General features: G+C 58.7%; 3 protein-coding genes across 7 annotated transcripts; 2 read left to right on the plus strand and 1 right to left on the minus strand.

The window, feature by feature from the left end:
• Positions 1-3288: 3288 nt before the first annotated feature.
• On the plus strand, positions 3289-9805 carry LOC111149698 (EGF containing fibulin like extracellular matrix protein 2). Of its 2 annotated transcripts, XM_022506919.1 has the most exons (12): positions 3289-3381; positions 3741-3799; positions 4133-4250; positions 4480-4528; positions 5134-5340; positions 5812-5934; positions 6147-6263; positions 6415-6534; positions 7815-7934; positions 8023-8149; positions 8403-8598; positions 9502-9805. In XM_022506919.1, the coding sequence occupies exons 3-12, from the start codon at positions 4140-4142 to the stop codon at positions 9661-9663; spliced, it is 1332 nt and encodes a 443-aa protein (XP_022362627.1). In that variant the 5' UTR covers positions 3289-3381; positions 3741-3799; positions 4133-4139; the 3' UTR covers positions 9664-9805. The 2 variants fall into 2 exon arrangements, with proteins under 2 accessions (XP_022362627.1, XP_022362628.1); XM_022506920.1 differs by lacking the exon at positions 3289-3381 and having other exon boundaries at positions 3696-3799.
• A 676-nt stretch (positions 9806-10481) lies between these two features.
• On the minus strand, positions 10482-16035 carry LOC111150168 (MUS81 structure-specific endonuclease subunit). Of its 4 annotated transcripts, none has more exons than XM_022507564.1 (16): positions 15656-16035; positions 15428-15557; positions 15114-15196; positions 14464-14562; positions 14278-14346; positions 14028-14113; positions 13366-13506; positions 13070-13165; positions 12851-12972; positions 12652-12749; positions 11999-12115; positions 11805-11900; positions 11495-11623; positions 11317-11420; positions 10752-10835; positions 10482-10664 (listed from the first exon to the last, which is right to left on the minus strand). In XM_022507564.1, the coding sequence occupies exons 1-16, from the start codon at positions 15788-15790 to the stop codon at positions 10598-10600; spliced, it is 1656 nt and encodes a 551-aa protein (XP_022363272.1). In that variant the 5' UTR covers positions 15791-16035; the 3' UTR covers positions 10482-10597. The 4 variants fall into 4 exon arrangements, with proteins under 4 accessions (XP_022363272.1, XP_022363273.1, XP_022363271.1 ...); XM_022507565.1 differs by having other exon boundaries at positions 12845-12972; XM_022507563.1 differs by having other exon boundaries at positions 11805-12115; positions 12663-12749.
• Positions 16036-17935: 1900 nt separating this feature from the next.
• Positions 17936-21986, plus strand: LOC111149455 (cofilin 1). Its single transcript, XM_022506544.1, has 5 exons — positions 17936-17964; positions 18175-18385; positions 20528-20835; positions 21059-21135; positions 21352-21986. The coding sequence occupies exons 1-5, from the start codon at positions 17936-17938 to the stop codon at positions 21462-21464; spliced, it is 738 nt and encodes a 245-aa protein (XP_022362252.1). The 3' UTR covers positions 21465-21986.
• Positions 21987-22046: the final 60 nt, after the last annotated feature.

Here is a 22046-nt window from a genome sequence, read left to right on the forward strand (position 1 = left end):
CCCACTACGCCTTGTTCTTCAGTCCGCAGAGCTCGTCTGCCCACCCTGTCCTGGGCAAGTCTAGGGATACAGATGAATCAGTCAGTCCTTAAGGAAACAGGAATAGACAGATCCAAAGTGAGCCGTTGCCATGTGTGGCCGTCAGTGTCACGAAGTCCAAGGAATACAGGGGCCCTCAGGCTTCGAACCCTGGGTGGGGCTGAAGGGTAGTCATTGCCCCCTGGGGGAAGCACTCTTACTCATCCTGGGGAACGAAGTCAGCTCAAGGGTCATCCTCCAAGAAGCCTACCCTGCTCCCTGTCCTCTGGTGGAACCTGTGGCCCCTCGAGCGCCTGCTGTGCCTCTGCCCACTTGGTTTCTGTGTCTAAGCCACACTAGAAGCATCTGACGCACCTGCGTCCGCAGCACCCAGGCCAGCACTGGGCCCGGAGCAGCCTTGATGTGTGTCTGTAGACCTCACAATTGGTTGTCATGGTTGTTTTGTTTTGTTTAGTTTTTTTTTTTTTTTTATGATTTTTTAATTTATTTGACAGCACAAGTAGGGGGAGCCGGGGGCAGAGGGAAAAGGAGAAGCAGGCTCCCCGCTGAGCTAGGAGCCAGCATGGGGCTCGATCCTGGGATCGTGACCTGAGCCAAAGGCAGATGCTTAACTATCTGAACCACCCAGGTGCCAGGGTTGTCACGGGTTTTCAATAGTAAAGTTCAGAGGCTGGGGCACAGTAAGCGGCAGCTACTGCCGCTCCCTGTTCCTCGTTCTTCTCACAGTATGGCAGTGGGGGTGAGTGGTTTGGGCGGGCCTGAGGGGCCAGACTGACTGCAGAAGGGATGAGGACAGGGAAAGTCAGGGTACTGGAGGTCAGGAGAAGCACTGCAAGGAGGCAATGCCAAGTGGTGGACGTACGCGTGCCTGATAGTGCCAAGACTCAAAAATGGAGTTGCCAACTGTGTACCCAGTCATTCCCCTCCGGGCCTCCCACCCTCATCTCTAAGTGGCAACAATTCCTTTGCGAGGAACGACTGTGGGCACCTTTGACCCCAGCTGACACAGAAGAGGTATTCAAATGGTGGGTCCTGGGCAGAGAGCCAGGGGAGTCTTGGAAGCAGAGTGACTTGAGTTCAGATCCTGTCCTTAGCACTTTGGCTGTTTCTGGACAAATCTCAGCCTCTTTTTTTTTTTTTTTTTAAGATTTTATTTATTTATTTGACAGAGAGAGATCACAAGCAGGCAGAGAGGCAGGCAGAGAGAGAGGAGGAAGCAGGCTCCCCGCTGAGCAGAAAGCCCGATATGGGGCTCGATCCCAGGACTCCGAGATCATGACCTGAGCCGAAGGCAGCGGCTTAACCCACTGAGCCACCCAGGCGCCCCAAATCTCAGCCTCTTTTACCCGTGAAACAGGGTGATAACAGCACCCCTTCACTGGCTTGGCAGGAGGATTTCATGAGTTGCATGCTGGTACCTGGGAAGGTTACACCTTGACAACCAAGAACTATTATTTTTATTATTATTTTTTAAATAACAGCTTTATTGAAACATAATTTACAGGACATAAAATTCAGCCTTTTAAAAGTATACAATTCAGACACCTGGGTGGCTCAGCTAGTAAAGCAACTGCTTTCAGCTCAGGTCATGATCCTGGAGTCCCAGGATTGAGTCCCACATCAGGATCCCTGCTCAGCAGGGAGTCTGCTTCTCCCTCTGACCCTCTCCCCTCTCTCAAATAAATAAATAAAATCTCTTAAAAAAACAAAAGTATACAATTCACTGGAGCTCAGTCAAAGAGCACGCGATTGTGATCTTGAGGTTGTGAGTTTGAGCCCCCATGTGAGATAACTTAAGTAAAAAAAAACAAAAAACAAACCCTTGATACAATTCAGTAGTTTTAGTGTATTTGCACGACTGGACAATCCTCACCGCCATCTGATTTCAGAGTATTTTCATCACTCCAAAAGAAACCCCATGTCCATTAGGAGCCGCCCTCTAGTCCCCCGCCTTCCCCTGGCAAACACTAATCTAATTGGTCTCCTAGGTTTGTCTATTCTAGATGTGTCTTGTAAGTGGAATATGACGATGTTTGTGTCTGGCTTCTTCCACCTAGGGTAATATTTTCAAGATTCATCCTCATTTAGGCACACATCAGTACTTCATTCCTTTTTATGGCTGAATAATATTCCATCACATTACCATATTTTGTTTATCCATTCATCATCAATTAATGGACATTAGATTGTTTCTACATTTTGGTTCTTACGAACAGTGTTGCTATGAATGATGTATATGAATCTTTTCCAGTGGACATATGTTTTCAATTCCCTTGGGTATATAAAGAAGAGTGAAATTTCTGGGTCATGGGTAACATTTTGAGGTCCTGCCAAACTGTTTCAAAGAGGACCATTCCCACCCACAGTGTATGAGGGCTCCAATTTCGCCATATCCTCGCCAACACTTGTTATTGACTATCTTTTTGGTTTTAAAGAGCTATTATTTTTTAGCACCCTAGCCCCTGTGGCCCCCAGGATCTGGGGAGGGAGGGGCGTGCACTCTCCGATTTACCTTGAACCCCAAGGGCTAGACCTTAGGACCCATGTGCCCCCATCAGTACACCCTCTCCCTGGGTAGAGCTGCACTGGGGGCGACCGTGAAGATAAACAACGGTGGGATACGGAAGAGACCGCTCAGCAGTTCCCGCACTTCGTCTGCCCCCAGGCAGGAGATCCCGGGACACGCGGCCCTTTCCCGTCTGGCCCCGCCCTGAGACGTGGGCAGGAAGAGGCCCCGCCCCTTCCTGGGAGCCAACTCCGCCCAAACTCCTCCCCGAAAGGCGCGCCTTCTGCTCGAGAGAGAAGGCAGACACCCCGAGGTTGGGGGGTGGGGGTGGGGACCCGTTTGGGAGGAGGGCGGGTAAGGCACTGGCACCGGACCCTGGCGTCCTGTACGCGCAAGCTCAGCCCTGCCTGCCTTCTCCGGGGCTTCCATTCATTCTGGGCCAGAAGGCAACTGCGGACCCCGTTCCCAAACTGTTGTAGTTTCGCGGACCGACTGTTGGGAGGAAGCCCATCTTCCAGTGAAGGGACCACCTGGCTGACAGCCCTAGGGATGGAGGCGAGAAGGGACAGAGTTGGACAGTTTTGGGCCTGGGAACGTCTTGTCCTCTGGCGAGGGTGTGGGGACCCTGAATGAAATTTTGATAGTCCCAGAGTGACCGTCCGGGTGCACAGAATAAGATTCTGGGGGGCGGAGGGCGAGGATCTAGAAGCCCCAGGATTAGGTGGGGTCCAGGTGCCCAGGATGACATTCTGGGAGGCGCAGAGTGTGGAGGCCCCAGCATTAACATGTGGTTGCCCAGGGTGGAATTCTAGGAGCCCAGATTAGGTTGGGTCCAGGTGCGCAGGATGACATACAGGGGTGCGCAAAGTGAGGGCCTAGGGGCTCCGGGATGAGTCTGGGGCCCTGGCATCAAGGCCATACCCCCAGGATGGGGAGCTAGGGGGACCCTGGCCCTGCGCCGGGAGGCGGCTCCGGGCAGCGCCGCGGGGGACCGGGTGGGGGCCTGCGGCTGGCCGGGGGCGGAGAAGCGGGGGGTCGGGGTCCCTCCCCCTGGCGCGGGCTCAGGAATCCGCAGAGGGGCGGGCGGAGGCGCCGGGGTGGGCCGCGCCGCCGCGGGCGGGCGGACGGGCGGGGGGCGCTTCCTGGGGCCGCGCGTCCAGGGAGCTGCGCTGTCCGCCCGTCCGTCTGTCCGCAGGCACTGCGGGAACCACCGAGCCGCCGGAGACGCGGGCCGCGGGGGCGTCGCGGGCTCAAGTGAGTGGCGGTCCGTTGGGGGAGGGCGCGAGCCGGAGTCTCGGCGGAGTCGGCGTCAGCGCAGAGCCGAGAGGCCCGCGCTCCTCGGCCCGCGCCACTGGGGGACCGGGCGGGGGCGGGGCGGCTCGGGACGGGTGGGCCCCGAACCCCGGCCTGCGGGAGGAGTGGGCCCTCGGCCCTGGGAAGCTCCGGGACTCCAAGCCCGGTCCCGAGCGGGAGGCGGCTGGGGCCGGGGTTCTGAGTCCTGGTACGGGGAATGGGGGGGAGGTGCGTGGCAGAAGCGTCCTGACCCCCCCCTTCCCCTACTACCCCTCCACCACCACCACCTCCCAGCCCCAGGATGCTCCCCTTCGCCTCCTGCCTCCCCGGGTCTCTACTGCTCTGGGCGCTGTTGCTGCTGCTTTTGGGGGCAGCGTCTCCCCAGGATTCGGAGGAGCCCGACAGCTACACGGTGGGGACAGTGGGGCCGCTGGCCTGGGATGGGCTGGGTAGGGACACAGAGACCAGGATCCCGGGGTGGCTGCTGCGGGGGAAGACTCTCCCCTCCCCTGCTTGGTGAAGCGGCTGAGGGCCATTGTTTGGAGCAGGCTGGGAGGGTGTCCAGGCTCAGGCCCTGATCCTGGCCCGATCATTTGAAGGGGACTGGGGATGACTGCTGGTCATCTCTGGTCCCTTTGTAGGAATGCACAGATGGCTATGAGTGGGACCCCGACAGCCAGCACTGCCGGGGTGAGTGTGCTTGGGGGACTGACCCACCCCCAGGAACTGGGAAAGGGATTGGCACCTTAGTTCCAAGAACAGCATTGGGGAGCCCTGACCTGTCCTCTGCCCAGCTTCGCTTGGCAGAGGCCAGCTCTGATTCTCTGGGGGCCATCTCAGCTAGGGATGGAGAAGCCATGCAGGCCCCTCCCTCTCCGAGAAACCCAGGACACCCTGCCCCCACCCCTCAGTAGGCGGGAGAGCAACAGGGCACTGCCCAGAGACGCTGGGTCTTGGATACCTCTGACTACTCTCCTATCAAGCTTTGTCCCATCATGTCCTGGGAGGGCAGTGTCTGTGGGGTGGGGGAAAAGAGGCCTGCACGTCACTCTTGGGCTGAGCCAGGGCCAGGGCTTTGGGGAGGAGTAGAGACCCTCTTAGGGACAAGAGTATGGGGGTGCCTATGTGAGCAAGCAGGCCTCGGGGAGGGGTCCTGAGCAGGCTACCTTAGCTGAGAGAGGAAAGGCCTTGCCTGGGCCACACAGCTTATAGAAGGCCGAGCTGGGCTCCTGCCTGCCACCCACTTCACAGCCAGCCCGAGAGACTGGCTGTGCCCAGCAGGCGCCTTTCTGCAGATGTCAACGAGTGCCTGACCATCCCTGAGGCCTGCAAGGGGGAGATGAAATGCATCAACCACTATGGGGGCTACTTGTGCCTGCCCCGCTCAGCTGCCGTCATCAATGACCTGCATGGCGAGGGACCGCCACCACCAGTGCCTCCCGCTGAACACCCCAACCCCTGCCTACCAGGCTACGAACCTGACGAGCAAGAGCGCTGTGTGGGTGAGTGAGGATCCCCTTGGCTCCAGGGCTTTCAGTCCTCCCACCAGGCGTCACTGCGTCTTAACGACTCAGACCACAGTTGCTCCCTTGCTTAAAGGCAGGGGCTAGCCGGATTGCCCTCCAGGTCCTCACTTCGTGTGGGGCCTGCCGCCGGTGGTCCCAGCTCCTGTCCCACTGCTCCAGCCAGCACCTGGAGCCTCCTTTCTCAGTTGCTGGAGACCCACTGCCAGAGCTCTCCTTCTCAGCTTCTGCCCCCTTCCCCTCTTCCTGATCTGTACCCCACCCCCGGCTGCCATGAGCCTTGGAGGAAGGCCCTGGAGTCAGCACTCCTGGGAGTCTGGGCAGGGTCCTCTCCTGGTGGCTCCCAGGCTGACGGACGGCCCCCGATCTGTGTCCTCCCCGTGAGGAGGTGTCAGTCACGTTGGGTGGTGCATGGGCTCCCGGGCGGGGGCTGAGTGGTGTCTCCTACAGACGTGGACGAGTGTGCCCAGGCCTTGCACGACTGCCGCCCCAGCCAGGATTGCCATAACCTGCCCGGCTCCTACCAGTGCACCTGCCCTGATGGCTACCGCAAGATTGGGCCTGAATGTGTGGGTGAGTCCGGAAAGAGCGTCTCTAGTCCCTGCCCCATGCCCTTGGCCCGGCTCTCACCCTTGCACCAGACCCCCTGTGCCGGCCCACCGTCAGGCTCGGCCCTCATCCCCTGCCACCTCTGCCTTCCCGTCACTGGTCATGGGACTGGGAGGGTCTGTGAGTGAGTACCCGCCGACCAGTGCCCTCTGCCCCCTCCCCGACCTCCCTCCTAGATATAGACGAGTGCCGCTACCGCTACTGCCAGCACCGCTGCGTCAACCTGCCCGGCTCCTTCCGCTGCCAGTGCGAGCCGGGCTTCCAGCTGGGGCCCAACAACCGCTCCTGTGTAGGTGAGGCTGGGCCAGGCTAGGCTCCTCGGTCCCCGGGCGGGGCGGGACGGGGGCGCCGGAGCTCTCTTTCTGACCGGCCTGGGGACAGTGGGCGCTCTGGGCAGCATTTTGGCTTCCATCCTTCCTGGTTTTTTTGCCCCTGAACCCCCAGATGTGAACGAGTGTGACATGGGGGCTCCATGTGAGCAGCGCTGCTTCAATTCCTATGGGACCTTCCTGTGTCGCTGCAACCAGGGCTATGAGCTTCATCGGGACGGCTTCTCCTGCAATGGTGAGAGCTCCCCGCACCGTCCTCGTGGGGCTTCTCCGAGGGGCTCCCAGGCCCCGTGTCGTGCTGTGTTTCTTTCCTGCCACACAGCCCTCCATTTGATGTCTCCCTGTCCCGCCCGTTCCGCACCCACATACCTCCTCTGTATTCCGTGCCTGGCTGATTGCCTGGTACCTGCATACTGGCCTATCAGAACTCCCAGCCTGGGGTGGGGTTGGGGGGAAGGCACGGGGTGGGAGGAACACGAGGGAGCACGGAAGCTCATTGGGGAGGCTGACAAAGGATGTGGGTGCTCCCCTCTTTGGGAGTCAAGTGGACGTGCATTCAAATTCTGGACTAAGGCCTGCCACTCTTTTGAGCCCATTTTTTTCGGTAAAGTGGATTGTCTTGAGGATGAGGCGGGACATAACAAGACAGGCTTCATCAGGCCCCAAGCCACAATGTTTTAAAGTGAACTAGCGTTTGTTGAGAACCTTCCCTGTGTGGCCCATTTCCCTTACATACTTGGCCTTGTTTAATCCTGCCAGCAATCCTGTGATGAAAGTATGAGTTTTTCCTTCCTTGGCAAAACAAGGATGGTAGTATCTCTCCTGAGGTTTGGGGGTAGGGTTGCTAAAAAAAAAAGTTGTATGCATAAAGTCCTTTAATGAAGAGAAGTTAAGTGACTCAGCCAAGGTCACACAGCTAGGGTGAGGTGGCACCAGGGGTCCACTCTGGACTTCTTACTCCTTGTCAGCCAGCCAGGAACTCTGTTTATGTTATGTTTTGCTGCTGTACGGGCCCCACTGGTGCCTGGCTCCGTGCTAGGCCGCATGAGGGGACCCAGAACGGGACCCGTGGCTCCTGCCTGTGAGCTCGTGGTTGGTGGGAGGGGACTGTGTGCTTAGGCTGGTTGTGGGTTGCAGGAATTTGGCAAGTTACTGGAAACTGTAACAGGCTGGGCCCTCAAGGCACATCTAGTCTAACCCACTCATTTTATTGACAGGGACTTTGAGGTTTCCCAGACTCGGTCAGGACTTAAAGCCAAGCCTCTAGATTCGCAGTGCTTCCATTCAGGACTGTCCGGCGGTGCTGGGGCAAAGAGCTCTGGGAGCTGGGCGGTCTGGGCGGAGCCTCCTTTGACTCCTCTGTCCCCGTACTGAGCTTTGAAGGTTTTGTCTCACCACCCCTCCGTCTTTCCATACCGAGCCCAACACAGGGCCGGGCTCTCTGTATAAACCTTTGTGGGACTGAACTGGGAGGACTGCCCTTGGTCCAGAGCCCTCATCCACACTGTCCCTCAGATATCGATGAGTGCAGCTACTCCAGTTACCTCTGCCAGTACCGCTGTGTCAATGAACCTGGCCGCTTCTCCTGCCACTGCCCGCAGGGCTATCAGCTGCTGGCCACGCGCCTCTGCCAAGGTATGGGTGGCCCCAGTGGGGCGGGGAGGGTGGTATCAGGGGCTGGTGGCCTGACATCTAGGTTCCAGCCCCCTTTCCCCTGACACAGACATTGATGAGTGTGAGTCGGGCGCACACCAGTGCTCTGAGGCCCAAACCTGTGTCAACTTCCATGGGGGCTACCGCTGCGTGGACACCAACCGCTGCGTGGAGCCCTATGTCCAGGTGTCTGACAAGTGAGTCATCGCGATGCCAGACCCCCCCCCTTTGAAAACTGCAACTCCCAGAGGGCTCTGCGGCTGACGGGCCACCGTTTGGCCTGGCCAGTGCCTCAAGGGTCTATGGGAATTGTAGTCCTTCATGAGTAAACCATGCAAACTGTTCTGACAAGAGTGGGAGGATCCTTTGGGGGATCCCTGTTTGTAGGGTGGGACCAGATTCGGGATATGGGCTGGGACCTCATTTGTGTCTCCATTTCGGGGTCTCTAGTCGCTGCCTCTGTCCGGCCTCCAACCCTCTGTGCCGTGAGCAGCCCTCCTCCATCGTGCATCGCTATATGAGCATCACCTCGGAGCGCAGTGTGCCCGCGGATGTGTTCCAGATCCAAGCGACCTCGGTCTACCCTGGCGCCTACAATGCCTTTCAGATCCGTGCAGGAAACTCACAGGGGGACTTCTACATTAGGGTAAGGCTTTCCCCTAACTGCACCCATCAACTAACATGCGTAATCCAAAACTGAATTCCAGGCAACCTAAGTGAAAGAGTCCCCTATACCACCATGCCCCGCCTCTTCTCTCAAAACCCCGCCCCCCGGGGAGGTGGAATTTCTGTAGAAAGGTAGGGGTATTCTAAATTCCCTCGGTACAAACTACAGGTTGTTAAATGCAATTCTGACCAGGCACTTGGACACTGGGGTTTGAGTCCCTGCACTGGTTTCCGTATGTGACCTCAATTTCTTCACCCTTAGAACAAGGCACTGGCATGGGACATGCCATTGGGACAAGGCACATGCCTGTCCAGGTAACAGACACAGCAGAGTCTGGGGAAGGCAAGCAAATGGAGCTGGGCCTTGGAGAGAGAGGCAGCAGGGGTTGGTGTGGGGTCTGGGGTCCAAGAACCCAGCTGGCTGCTGGCGGAGCTGTTAGGAAGGAGGGGTCCAGGCCTGATTCACAATGAAAGGGGTCCGAGGGTTTATCTGATATCAGTCCTTGTTTTCTCTTTCTGAAATTGGATGCTCTGAAGGGAAGTCTGCCTGCTCCAGGTCACCAAAGGCCCCATCACTCCCAAGAGTCTTTCTTCTGGCCTTGAACCATCAGTTGGCTTTGGTCAGACAAAAGAACTAGATGGAAAGTGTGGGAAGAGCACCAGTGGGAGATTTCTGAGGGCGGGAGCCTGGGTGCCCAGAGCCAAGATGTCATGGGTATCACAGAGTCAGATGGGAGCCTGAGATCACGGCCTGACCGGCTCTCTACTTCACAGCCATCTGCTTGTGGGTTCAAGATATGGGACAGGGAGGTGATGCCAGGACAGGGTCCCGGCGTGTAGGTTGACGTGATCTACGTGTCCCCCCACCCACTGTGCCCTGCAGCAAATCAACAATGTCAGCGCCATGCTGGTCCTCGCCCGGCCTGTGACGGGCCCCCGGGAGTACGTGCTGGACCTCGAGATGGTCACCATGAACTCCCTCATGAGCTACCGGGCCAGTTCTGTACTGAGACTCACCGTCTTCGTGGGGGCCTACACTTTCTGAGGAGTGGGTGGGGGGACCCTCAGGGAGGGAGAGGCTTCCTGCAGCCGGAGAGCCTGGGGCTCAGGGATGTCTGTGCTCGCTGCAAGGGCAGATGCTGTTGTGAAGAGTAGAAAGAGAAAGGCAATAAAGGGAGAAAGAAGGAGTCCTGGTGGCTGAGGTGGGTGGGGAACATCGTAGTGAACCCTGGATGGGGGAAGGGGCCCGGCTGTGGGAGGCGGGCCAGTCACCCAAAATGGGGGGGGATGTCTCTTTCAGGCTCAGGGGCCCCACAGAGAGGAGCTGGGAACTGCATCCCCAAGGCCAGGATTGGCCGACCATGCACATTAGAACCACTATGAGAAGGGAGGTAATAAGGCTGCAGACTTCAGGACCCAGCCCAGGAACTGGGGTTTGACTGGTTTGCGGGGGACCTGGGAAACTCCACTGTAGACAATGGAGGCCTTGGGTTTTACTCCCAGCTTGGCCTCAAACTATCAATTTGGCTAAACCCTGGTAGCTTCTAGTGCCTCAGTTTTCCAATCCATAAAATGAGGCAGTTAAACCATGAGCACTTTCCAGACATTTCTTTTCCAAAATACAGAACATGTTACTGAAGGAAATGTTATTTGATCGGGGAACTCTGAAGACATAAACTAGATTCAAAGTTGCAACGCCTCACTGACTCCATCTCCCTGGTAGTCTCAATGCTCCCCCAGGGAACCCCAGGGTCCCGAGGAGCTCAGTTTAAAAACCAGTGGACCTGCTGGTCTCCCCAGTTCCTGCCTGGATACTTCACAAGGCCCGTGGGGCCCAGCATCATCCCCATAAATACAGAAAGCTGCAAATACTTATATTTTTATTGTGGCCAAATAGATTCGGATTAAAAAGCTGGCTAGCCTGTGAAGGTGGGGGGTGGGGTTGTGCGGGCAGGCAGAGTCGGCCCTCGTGGCATAGCTCAGGTCAGGGGGCCGTAGCAGCAGTAGAGCTGGGACAAGGTCCTGCTCAGAGCGGGCCCCAGATTCCTGCACAAAGAGGCAGGGGAGGGTCAGGCCATGGGCCAGAGCACCCCAGCCCTAACCCCTCCCCCCGGTTCTTTTCCTTGCTGTCACCTCTGCAGTTGGCCACACTTGATGGTGCTCAGCAGCATCTCCTGTTCCTTGGGGGTGGCACAGGCGTCATAGGCGGCCAGTAGGCTGGAGGTGGGGTGGGGTGTTTGAGTTTCTAAAGCTTGACAATAGGGGATAGCTGGCCTGCTCCGGGCGGCTAGGCCACCATCGTGGGAGCCAGACAGAAGGAGTCAGGACTGTTGCCATACTTCCTGAGTCTGGCATTCAAGGCCCTCTTCCATCCAGCTCACCCTCCCTTCATGGAGCTGCAAATGTTCTCACTTGACCCCATCTTTATGGCCCAACCCCCTCCTCTAGAAGCCGCCTCTGCTGCACCCGGCGGAAAGTGTCCATCTCTCCTGGAGCCTCCCCTAGGTGCCTGAAATACCATCTGGTCCTAGCGGGCTCGGTCTGCCTTACTACCTGATCTCTGGGAACTCAGTCGGGTCTGTCCATCTCTGGGTCTGTCCAGCCCTGGCACAGCCAGACCCCACCACAAGGCACTGGTAGAGCCAGGTAGGGTAGGGGCGGAGGACCCCCGCCCCCCAAGAGCTCTGCGGGGGCCTACCTGGCGGGGGTGCTGTACTTGTCTACTATGGCTGCTGCCTTCTCCCCACTCACTCCGCGCACCTGCATCAGCTGCCGGGCGAAGACCTCGCGCACGGACTGGGCCTAGGAGGGGGGAGGACAGGGTCAGGAGTGGCCCAGGGCTGGGCCACATGAGGAGGAGTGGGCCGAGGCAGTACCTTGTTCTTGATGGCACCTGCGTTGAAGTCACTGAAGGTGAGGAGTGAGCACAGAGGATTTGGGGAGGGCCCCAGCCTTGATTCAGAGGCCTCGGAGGCTCCCCAGGGGCGACTGCTGAGGGTACGGCCCTGAGGGGAGAGGAAATTGAGGCCCAGACAGAGCTCTAGGGGACCACCCCCGGCCAGTCCTTGCCCAATCCTAGGCCTCAATGGGCCAGCCCGAACACCAGGCATCTTGCTCATTTCATTTCCTCAGGGGAGCCCAGGGCCCAGGGACTGGGGGGGGACAGGGACAGGGGCACCCGCTCACCTGGTACAGTCTCTGGAGGCCCCGTGTCAACAGGGCCAGGTAGGCAGCTGACTCCTTGAGGTCTGCCGTGCGCTTCACAAAGAAGCCATCGATGACCTGGGAGAGAGGAGCCCACCCAGGAGAGGAAGGGGCTTCCCGGCTGGAGCCATGGACTATGGGGTCCCCGCCAGCCTGGCCTGGCCCTCCGGGCTCACCTGAGTGTTGGTGACAGCCTGCAGCAGAGTGCTCTCGGGAAGGCTGAGGTGGTCTGCTGAGCCGTGCTCCTCTACCAGGTACACTCGGTGGCCCAGGCCACAGCGCTTTAACCGGAACTGGGGAGGGACACAAGGTGGGGGGGGGTCAGGTTCCAGCTGTCAATTGTGTCACACTCAAAATCGTCACCAGTCCACCTCTTCATCTTCCCTAGCTTTTCTGCCTGTCTCGGGGCCTCCACCTTTGCTCACACTGTTACCATTGTCGGGAAGAGCCTCCCATCATCTCTGAATGACGGGCGTTCTCCCACGCACTCGGCCCACACACGGCCTCTCTGTGCAACCAGCCCAGCAGCCAGTACCCAGACTGAGCCGCTTTGCTTCCACTCCTGGGGGTCTGGGTCTTGTTTATCCTGGACCGTGGGCATTGGCCGCCCCAAGCGCTCTGGAATATGTTCCTCAGTCCAGCCCAGTCACCCTGTGCACCTACTGTGCGCCCACAGGGGCCCGAGAGCTCTGATCTTGGAGCTGGCTGGGTGCAGCTTTAATGGGGGTATGGGTATGGGAGCTCTGCCTTGAAGCCAAACACCCCCGGGCTTCAGAGGGGCCCTAGAGCCGATAGGGAATGGGGGGCATGGCGAGGCCATTCTAGGAACCTTCTGCTCACGGAAGCGGCCATCTATGATGCTGCTACACAGGTCATCCAGCCGCTTGCGTTCCACGATGTGGTCCAGGACGAGCTCCCCAGGTCTTGCTGCCAGGAGACCAAGAAGGGTTCTGTTGGCTCCTATCCCCGCACCCCCCAACCCCCCAGGGCCCTGCCTCAGATACCTGCCCTTCGGTCCACACCCGTACCTGGGTCTCTGGGCCTGGTCTCTTGAGCCACCCACACGAAGTCCCCGACGTGCAGCTTGCGCACCATGTGGGGCACACGCAGACGCTGTAGCTCGAGGAGCAGCTCTGGCCTGTGCCCCGCCCTGGAGTTGTGAGACAGGCGGCCTAGATCAGGGCAGGCCCCTGCCACCCACCCCCCCAGCATCGCCTCCTTTGCTCCTCCGCCCCCAGCCCCCTCACCTCTTGGCTTCGCCGGTGTCCACACACAACAGCACCCTGTACTCTCCAGGCTCAAGCTCCAGGGGCGGCTGCTGGACACTCCCTTCACTGGCGCCACTACAAGGGGGAGGGGGGCGTCAGCGTGTCTGAGGCCAGGACACCGGAGCCAGGCAGCCCCCCAACACTGCCGCCCCCTGCAACCCAAGTGGGTGCGGCAGCTCAGCTGGAGATGATGGAGAGAGAGCTGGCCTTGTTTCTGGGAGACCTCTGCCCCACCCCACCCCCCGACCATGACCCCCCTTCTCCCTCCTCCTCACAGTTTAGCAGAGGCCGCTCCTGGCACTTCTGGCTCCTCCCCAGGGGGCTCCTCTGGCCTGATATCTATGTCCAGTGATCTCAGGCCCTCTGACTCAGCCAGCTTCCGAGCGAGCTCCAGACCCTCCGCCGTCAGCGAGTACCTGATGAACACAGATCTCCCTTCTTCACTCACACCTGGCACGCCCTCCTGCCTGGCCCCAAACAAGTCACCCTGGCGACCCCTGCCCAAACAAGTCACCCGTGGGCTGTGTTCTCCTTCCTCAGATAGCCTTCTTGGGACTTGCCCAGGGACATGTCTCGGTCTGCAACAAGCACATCTCGGACACCCTGTCCCTCCTCTCCAGAGTGCTGCTCTTGCGTCTCTCCCCAACTAAATTCTAAGACGTGTCCAAATGCTGGGTCCTCAGCAAAGGCATTCTGCTCTTCCAGTAAAACCTGTGGCACCTCTCCTTCCCCCTGCCTAGTGCCTGGTCTCTCGGGTCCTCTTGGTACTCTCATGATATGGGCTCCTGCAAGTAAGGTCCTCCTTTCCCATACCCAACTCAACAGCACAAGGCCTGCGATTTGCTGGGTGACGGCAGGGCCCCACTCAGAACGTCATGCCTGTTCTCCCCCCAATGCCCAACACACACCTCCTGTCTCCCCCTGTAGTTGACCCCACCTGGCTGGCCGGTGTGACCTGAGAACGAGGTTTCTGTGCAGGAGGGAGCGGAGGGCTGGCCAGGGTCGAGTATTCCCAGGGGCCACCTGTCCATAGGGGAAGAGAGACCCTTAGAAAGCTCCTGGTGGTACCATAAGTCCAACTCTCTGGGCTCCAAGCCACCACCTGCTCCCAAGAAGGGAAGTCCCTGGTGGGCTTAGGGTCTGACCCGCCACCACTCGGCTCCATCCTTTCCCTGCTCAGGGCTCACCCTGGGGGCTTTCTGGGCACACCCCTGCAGCAGCTCCTCCTTGGCTAGGAAGCCGTGGCCACTAGGATTCTGTAACCAAGGCAGAAATGTAACTCAGATAGGGTCAGTGCTAGGGCCGACCTCCTCCAGGAGCCTCAGGCCCCAGTGCCTGGGTGCTCCTGCCTCCCGGGCTGGCCACGGGCTCACCAGGTGCTCCCTGTAGAGCAGCAGCAGGATCTCGCGGGCACCTGAGTGCCGAGCCGGCCAGTAGCTGCCTGAGCCCCCTGCTTTGGGCTGGGCTGGAAGCTGAAAGAATCACCGTGGCTTTGAACATGGAAACCAATCAGCCATTGTGGACTGAATCCCTGGCAGGGCCGAGGTTCAGGTCCTGTCTCAGCAGGCTACACAGCCCCGAATGAGTCCCTCAGCCGCCCCTCAGTTTCCCTGTCTGGAAATTGGGTCAGATGATGGTACGACTTGTAAGGCTGGGATGAGATGGTAGGAAGGTTGGGGGGGGGGGGTGGGCATGGGGTGAGGGGTGTAATCTGCCTGACCCAGCCCCAGTTTTACCACTGGTTGGGGAACAGAGGTGGTAAGGCAAGAAAAGCCAATAATAGCAATCGTCATGACTTACTGGGCTTGGCCTAAATAGTCTGATTCTGGAACTCTCACCTGACTCTATTATCATTCAGTATCTCTATCTACAGAGAAGAGAACTAAGCACCAGCGTAAGTCATTTGCCCAAAGCCAGGCATCACTGGTGGCAGAAGTGGACCCAGGCATAAGGTTCCCCCAGCCAGAAAATCTTACTCCTGGTGCTCCCACTTTCCTTTTCACTCCCCTTGCCCACGTCTCACTGGCATGGAAGCATCCTGGACTGTGGCAAAGGGTCCTTCCCGGGCTGGACTCTTCCCTCCAGATGAAATTGGGGCATGGTCACCTGCGGCAACGGAAGAGAGTCAATGCCATGGAACCCAGCAGGAGGGAAGGTCTGGGACACTGCCAGCTCATGTAGTAGGCGACAGGGGTGAGGTTCTGCTAGCCAGCCACTAACCTGAGGTCAAACAGCAACTTGGACATGAGTGGGGAACCTGAAGCTAACCCAGGTGGTTACGGAGGCTACGCCTGGGGGGAGGCTCAGGGGACCACCGACCCTGACTCTAGCGCTCACCGCCTGATGCTTCGTGCTGCTGCAGCCGCTGGTCCAGCATATGGCAGAGTCTGTCTCCGAAGTGCTGTAGGATCTTAGCTTCCTTGCCGCTGCGCAGAGGCAGTGGGTACCGCCTGAGGGAGCGCAGCGCCTGGCGGGGGCAGGGGTACCGTACCAGGTCAGGGCGGGCCTGGCTGGCTGGCTCCGCCCGCACCTGCCCGCACCTGTCCATCTCGAGCCCGGACGCACCTTCTGAAACACGAATTGCGTGCGGCGGCCCCTACTGGCTGCCTCGTCCCGCCATTCGGTTAGCCAGCGTACGAAGAGCGGGTTGGGGCAAACCCGCAGCGGGCGTTTCCGGCCCAGGCGGACCGGCGCTGCCATGAGCCTCAGGGAGGGTCCTCTGGCGCCTCGCGCCGACCCGACTGGGACGCCGCCAGTTCTGAAGACGGGATTCGAACACCTGACTCGGGAGGGTGAGGGCGGGACCTCTCCAATCACGTGGCCCCACGCAGGGCACTAACTAGGGAAGAGCCTCCTGCTGCCCTCCCCGCCCCCGCACTACTCTAAGCGGTTGGTGCCGAGCGCTTTCTCTGCGACCTTTCACCCTCTCGCCCCTCCCGTCCCAAACCAGTCAAAAGGACGGGCCCCACCCATACCCTCCCGCCCCCAGCCTTGTCCCGCCCCTTCCTCCCAACCCAGTTCCGAGAGCTGGGGTGGCGGGGTGGGGGTGGGGGGTGTCCTCTTTGTGCGGAGACAGAAAGGCCGACAGCGCCTCGGTGTGGCTGGGAGGGCTGGCTGGGGGTGGTGAACCTGAGGCTGTCCGTTTCAGTCTCACCTTTGCCGGGGATGCTGGAGAGGGACTGAGCTTCTGAAAAGCCCAAGAGGTGGGGGCCGGGGCGGGGTGCAAATGAGTGCAGGTATATTTATAGGACGGACATCTAGAAAGCAGTACTGGGGATGAAGATACAAAGGTAATGTAGGAGGAGCTAAGGACCCTCCGAAGAAAACGAGATCCCCAGCTGGGGTGGGGGGAGCGAGGCGTGGAGATCTAGCAATGGAGGAGGGGAGCGAAGTCGGGGATATTCAGGGAAAGCCAAAGCTAGGAGGACGGAGGGGAACAGAGGACAAGTAGAAGGGGGACATATAGGAGGTGCTGCGCCTCACGGTGGGGGGAGGGGGCGGCCTGAGATAGGTACGTGGTTAGATTCAAGGGAGCAGACTGGAGGTAGAGCCAGAACGAAGGTTGAAAGGGAGAACACATAGTCATTTTTGTGACTCATTGGAGGTGGGAGACCCTCAAGGAAGTTTAGGTTTAGGATTATGCAGAAGGGTCCCAAGTTGAGGAACAGGTACGGCTCGAGGATCTCTCCAGGGAGTTAAGTTCTCCCCCAGCTGTTTTACGGAAGTCGCGAGGAGCTGGGGTCGGGCCTTCGAGGAGTGGAGAGGCGGGCACCACAGCCCCAGGCCCGCCCCTTCAGACTCCGCCCAACCGCGAACCCGGCTCCCCCCACCCTCCCAGCCAGCTCCGAACTCTCGCCTCCCTCCCGAGGCTGCCTTATAAGGAGCCTCCGTCGGGCGTTCGAGTTGGCCCCACCCCCTCGAGTCTCTTGTCCTAATAAGGACATCTAGGGCATCCCGTGGCTAGGGGCGGGCGGGAGCATGTCTCCAGGGTAACTCCGAAGTCTCTCTCCCCCTTCTCGTTACTCTTGGAAACTCCGAGGCTTGAAAAAAGTGGAGACAGTCTCCTTTTCTGGCAGGGTCGCTTACCGGGCTGGAGATCGGGCGGCGGCCTCCACCTGGGGCTCCCGGGAACTCGGTTGGTGGGCGGTGCAGCGGGATGTCCCTGACTACAATCCCCGGCATGCCCTGCGAGGTGCCCCACTCCCGGTCTTGAAGACCGGGCTTCCAGCTCTTCATTAACACTCTTTATTCTGCTGATGGGATCAATACCCTTAGTTCCCTTGTTTGCCACTCTGTAGTCTTTCCGCAGAGCCTAAGACTAAGGCCTAAGGTCGTCGTTCGAGGCCAACGAAAACTCACCGTAGTCCCCACCCGTTTCTTTTTTTGAAACTCAGGCTAACACAGAGCTGTGTCTTAATTTTTCCGGGTTTTAAATTAACTGTATACCTGGCTTACAACGCGAGAACGTGATTCAAATCTGGTTTAATATATATGTTTTCTTTTCACTCTCTCTAGTAAAAGGCACACGATCTTTGAATTGATCGCACGACCCCCTGCCCTTCTCCCTTTGTTTCGTGAACTTGCCAGACGTCTTTAAAACAAGGACAAAGCTCTATTTTCAAAGACTTCCTTGTAGCCTTTCTCTTGTGTGTTTTCTCTTATTCTAATTTTATTTAAGTTGCATATGGCCTTTTCTCAGGAGACGAGTGGGTTTGTATATAAAAGGTGCATACGAAGGTTGAAGACCCTTTGAATTTGCGATTCTCCTTGCTCTATCTAGGACAGGATTCCAGGCCAATAAACAGTTGCTTCAATTCAGAAATTTTCAGACCATAACCTGCCAAGATGGATTTTAGGAAACAGTTCCGCCGCGGGTGACCAGCGGCGGGGTCGAGAGCTCATTTTCGGGTCACATTACCTAGCGCGGGGGGCCTTTGCTCAGCGGAGCGTTTCCTGGAAAATTCGACCAATGGGCGCGCTCTCCGTGCCATAGCCACAGTCCCTCTCGGCTGTCTCGGACTACGTTTCCCAGCATGTAATGTGGCGCTGGGAGGCCGGCTGGCTAAAAAGACTCTGTTACCCAGTGAGCCCGGGGACGGCGCAGGACCCTCGGACTTCATCTCCCGTCGGCCCGTGGGGGGAGCGCCGGAAGCCCGCCCCGCCCCTCATTGTGCGGCTCGTACTAAACGGAAGGGGCCGGGAGAGGCCGCGTTCAGTCGGATCCCGGCAGCAGCTGCAGCGGCTCTCACCTCTCCTGACTCTCCTTGCTATCTCCTTTTCGCTTCCGGAAACATGGTGAGCAGCAGGCCATGGCGACTGAGGGGAGGCGGCTGCGAATCGGTCGTCCACGCGCGGGGGAGGGAACGGTGGAGCGACGTCGGCACCCCCTCCCCCAGCGCCCCGGGCGGGATGAGGGTCTCGGGCTGAGGGGCGGGCGGTGTTGGGACGCGCGTGCGCGCCCGCGGACGCTGGGGAGGGCTGGCTCGGCCGTCGCTCGCGCGCCCCCTGGACTCCCTTCCCCTCCCCCACCGCGCTGCTGCGCCCGCGCGGACACCGGCTGTGGGGGAGGGGGTCCGCGGCGCGCGCGCGCCCGCCCCTCGCGGAGCAGCCGCTGGCGCGCGCTGAGCCAAATCGATTCACGGGGGCGCGCGTTCGACGGGAGCACGCGACGTCGGAACCCGGCCCGGGGGCGGCGAAGGAAAAGCGCGCGAGCGGTCTCAGCGCGCGCGCCCCACCCAAGCGCTGTTCCTGTCTCCGCGTCACCCTCCCTCGGCTGGCGGGTCTGTAGAGAGCAGGTGGCAGGGATGTCTGCGCCCAGGAGGGGCGGGGGCGGAGGGCCAAGGGGATGCGGGGGCGGAGGGGTCCGGGTGCTGACGTTGGGGATTAGGGGCTTGCACCGCGCGACCCGGAGCCACGGGTTTGCACCGCGGAGATCACGGCCCTGCGAGGGAGCCCACAAAGCCATCTGGGTTCTCCGCTCTGTATATCCGGCAGAGGCTGGAACGGCACGGTCCGCCGGCGCGTGCGCACACGCTCAGGCCCCGCCGCTGGGCCCGAAGCCCTGGACAAGCGGGGCCTTCGGCTTTCCCGGATGGGGCCTGAGGGTGGAGCCGAGTTTAGGGAAGTGACCCAGGCAGGCACCGCCCGGAAACCACCCCGCCCCCTGTGTTCGGCCCCAGGGCTACGAGAACTGAAGGTTGTGTAACTTGTCCAGGCTCCGGCCGGCTGCGGAGGGGGCTGATAGGCCGGTCGGAAAAGGCGATTCCTCGGGGTTGAGGCCCTGGGGGTGCTCCTACCTTCGGGTACTGCTTTCTCCCGGAGGGGGCCTGGCCGGGCGAGCGCTTTTCCCCGCCTACTCCGGAAGCGGCTGGTCACGTGGCCGGCTTCCTCTGCAGTTCCCGGCGCGGGGGGCGCCGCAGATTTCACTGTGGGCAGTAGCCCCCCTCCAGGCTAGGGTGCCCCTCCTCCAACACGACCCAGAGTAGACGTTTAAAGAGCTCTCGAGCGCCGCGGTATTTGGTTTTGACCTGCTAACTTATGTCAGCGGTCTTCGGGTCCTACATTTTCCTCGGAGGACGGGGAGTTAATGGGTTAGGGTTTTAATTAGGGACTGTGATTCTTGCTTTGGTTGAAGATGATTCCAGCAAAGAGGATGGTTTGTGAACAACTGCACTGACTAGTTCTGATGGACTTAACGAGAACTGTTAAACTCCTTGGTGTCCTGTCTACCATTGTTGGGTCCTCGTTCTCCCTCCAGAAGAGGTGGCTCTAACCTGGGTGCCTGGGTCTCCCTTTCCTACCTGTGAAGTTTTGAGTCAGCACTATTATCCAGAAGCTGAGATGGAGTACTGTGAGTAAGAAAGGAGCCTGTGGATTCTTTTAATTCTGGGCTGACGTCAAAGCCAAGGTTCTGCTTCTTACAGGTTCTCGGTTTCTGGACTGTAAGATGTTGGGTGAGGAGGAATGATGTTGAATTAGATGATAAGAGGTTTCCTGTATGGCTGCCGTTCTGGGGTTGTGTCTCATTTGGTCCTTGGATGGTGGCTTTGTGGGGTGGCAAATATTGACACTTGTCTTGGGAAGGAGTAATGCTCTCTTGGTTGAGGACTTGTTGGCATCCGAGATGGATCTCTTAAGATTGCAGAGGAGATCTTAAGATCTTTCAAGGGGGAGTCCCAAAGTCTTTCTTTCTTTCTTTTTTTTTTTTTTTTAAGATTTTATTTATTTACTTGACAGAGATCACAAGTAGGCAGAGAGGCAGGTAGAGAGAGAGGAAGGGAAGCAGGCTCCCGGCTGAGCAGAAAGCGGGATGCGGGGGCTCCATCCCAGGACCCTGGGATCATGACCTGAGCTGAAGGCAGAGGCTTTAACCCACTGAGCCACCCAGGTGCCCCCCAAAGTATTTCCTTTCTGAAGTATATGTGGCTCGTCCCCTAGGCCTCCGGCGTGGCGGTCTCCGATGGTGTCATCAAAGTGTTCAATGACATGAAGGTGCGCAAGTCCTCGACACCAGAGGAGGTGAAGAAGCGCAAGAAGGCAGTGCTCTTCTGCCTGAGTGAGGACAAGAAGAACATCATCTTGGAGGAGGGCAAGGAGATCCTGGTGGGTGATGTGGGCCAGACTGTAGACGACCCCTATGCCACCTTTGTCAAGATGTTGCCAGACAAGGACTGCCGCTATGCCCTCTACGACGCAACCTATGAGACCAAGGAGAGCAAGAAGGAGGACCTGGTGTTTATCTTCTGGTGAGCTTCCCTGCGGGCGCTTCTTTCTGTGGCCTCCCTAGCTCTGCCTCACCCTGCTTTCTCAGCATGGGACCTCTGTGTTTGGCGGGGAGGACATTGTAACAAACACTCGTCAGTAGGGAACTTGAGCAAAGCCCGAGTGCTTGAAGTCCTCTCTAACTTGAGGGCACTTCCAGACTTGGAGAGAGAAGTTTGTTGCATATTCTCTGTCGTTTCCCTCCAGGGCACCTGAGTCTGCACCCCTCAAGAGCAAAATGATTTATGCCAGCTCCAAGGATGCCATCAAGAAAAAGCTGACGGGTAAGGGCCAGCATGGGTGCCGCGTACCTTTTCGTTCAGGCTTTGGCTGCAGAGCAGGGTGAAAGGCATGGTATATGAGATGCCTCCCCCCTCCTCTTCCCTGCCTGCTGGAAGGTAACCTTGTCCCTTCCATCTGTTCTGATTGGCTCCTTCCCAGCCCCAACTTCCCCTCCCCCAACGCATCCTGCTCACAGATGCTCCCTTTCTTCCTCACAGGAATCAAGCATGAATTACAAGCAAACTGCTACGAGGAGGTCAAGGACCGCTGCACCCTGGCAGAGAAACTGGGGGGCAGTGCCGTCATCTCCCTGGAGGGCAAGCCTTTGTGAGCCCCCTCCAGCCCCCTGCCTGGAGCATCTGGCAGCCCCAGACCCTGCCCATGGGGGTTGCAGGCTGCCCCCTTCCTGCCAGACCGGAGGGGCTGGGGGGATCCCAGCAGGGGGAGGGCAATCCCTTCACCCCAGTTGCCAAACAGCCCCCCTCACCCCCTGGACCTTCCTCTTCCCTCTATCCCTGACGGTTCTGGCCTTCCCAAACCGCTTCTGATCTTCTGATTCCTCTTGGGTTGAAGCAGACCAAGTTCCCCCCAGGCACCCCAGTTTGGGGGGGGCCTGTATTTTTTTTAACGACACCCCAATTCCCCACCTGTTCCTCCCTTTTCCCATGCTGCCAACTTCTAACCGCAATAGTGACTCCGTGCTTGTCTGTTTAGTTCTGTGTATAAATGGAATGTTGTGGAGATGACCCCTCCTTGCGCCGCCTGGTTCCCCTCCCCTTTTCCCCTGGTCTTGGCCACCCGTGGAAGCAGGACCAGTAAGGGACCTTCAATTAAAAAAAAACCAACACACACACAACAATAAAAAGGCTCACTAATGGGATGTTTGTTTCAGGCTTGGGGCCCAGGGGACCTT

The sequence above is a fragment of the Enhydra lutris genome, unplaced genomic scaffold, assembly GCF_002288905.1.
Source record: "Enhydra lutris kenyoni isolate GAN:26980312 unplaced genomic scaffold, ASM228890v2 scaffoldscaffold22, whole genome shotgun sequence".
In the NCBI taxonomy this organism is placed as follows: domain Eukaryota; kingdom Metazoa; phylum Chordata; class Mammalia; order Carnivora; family Mustelidae; genus Enhydra; species Enhydra lutris.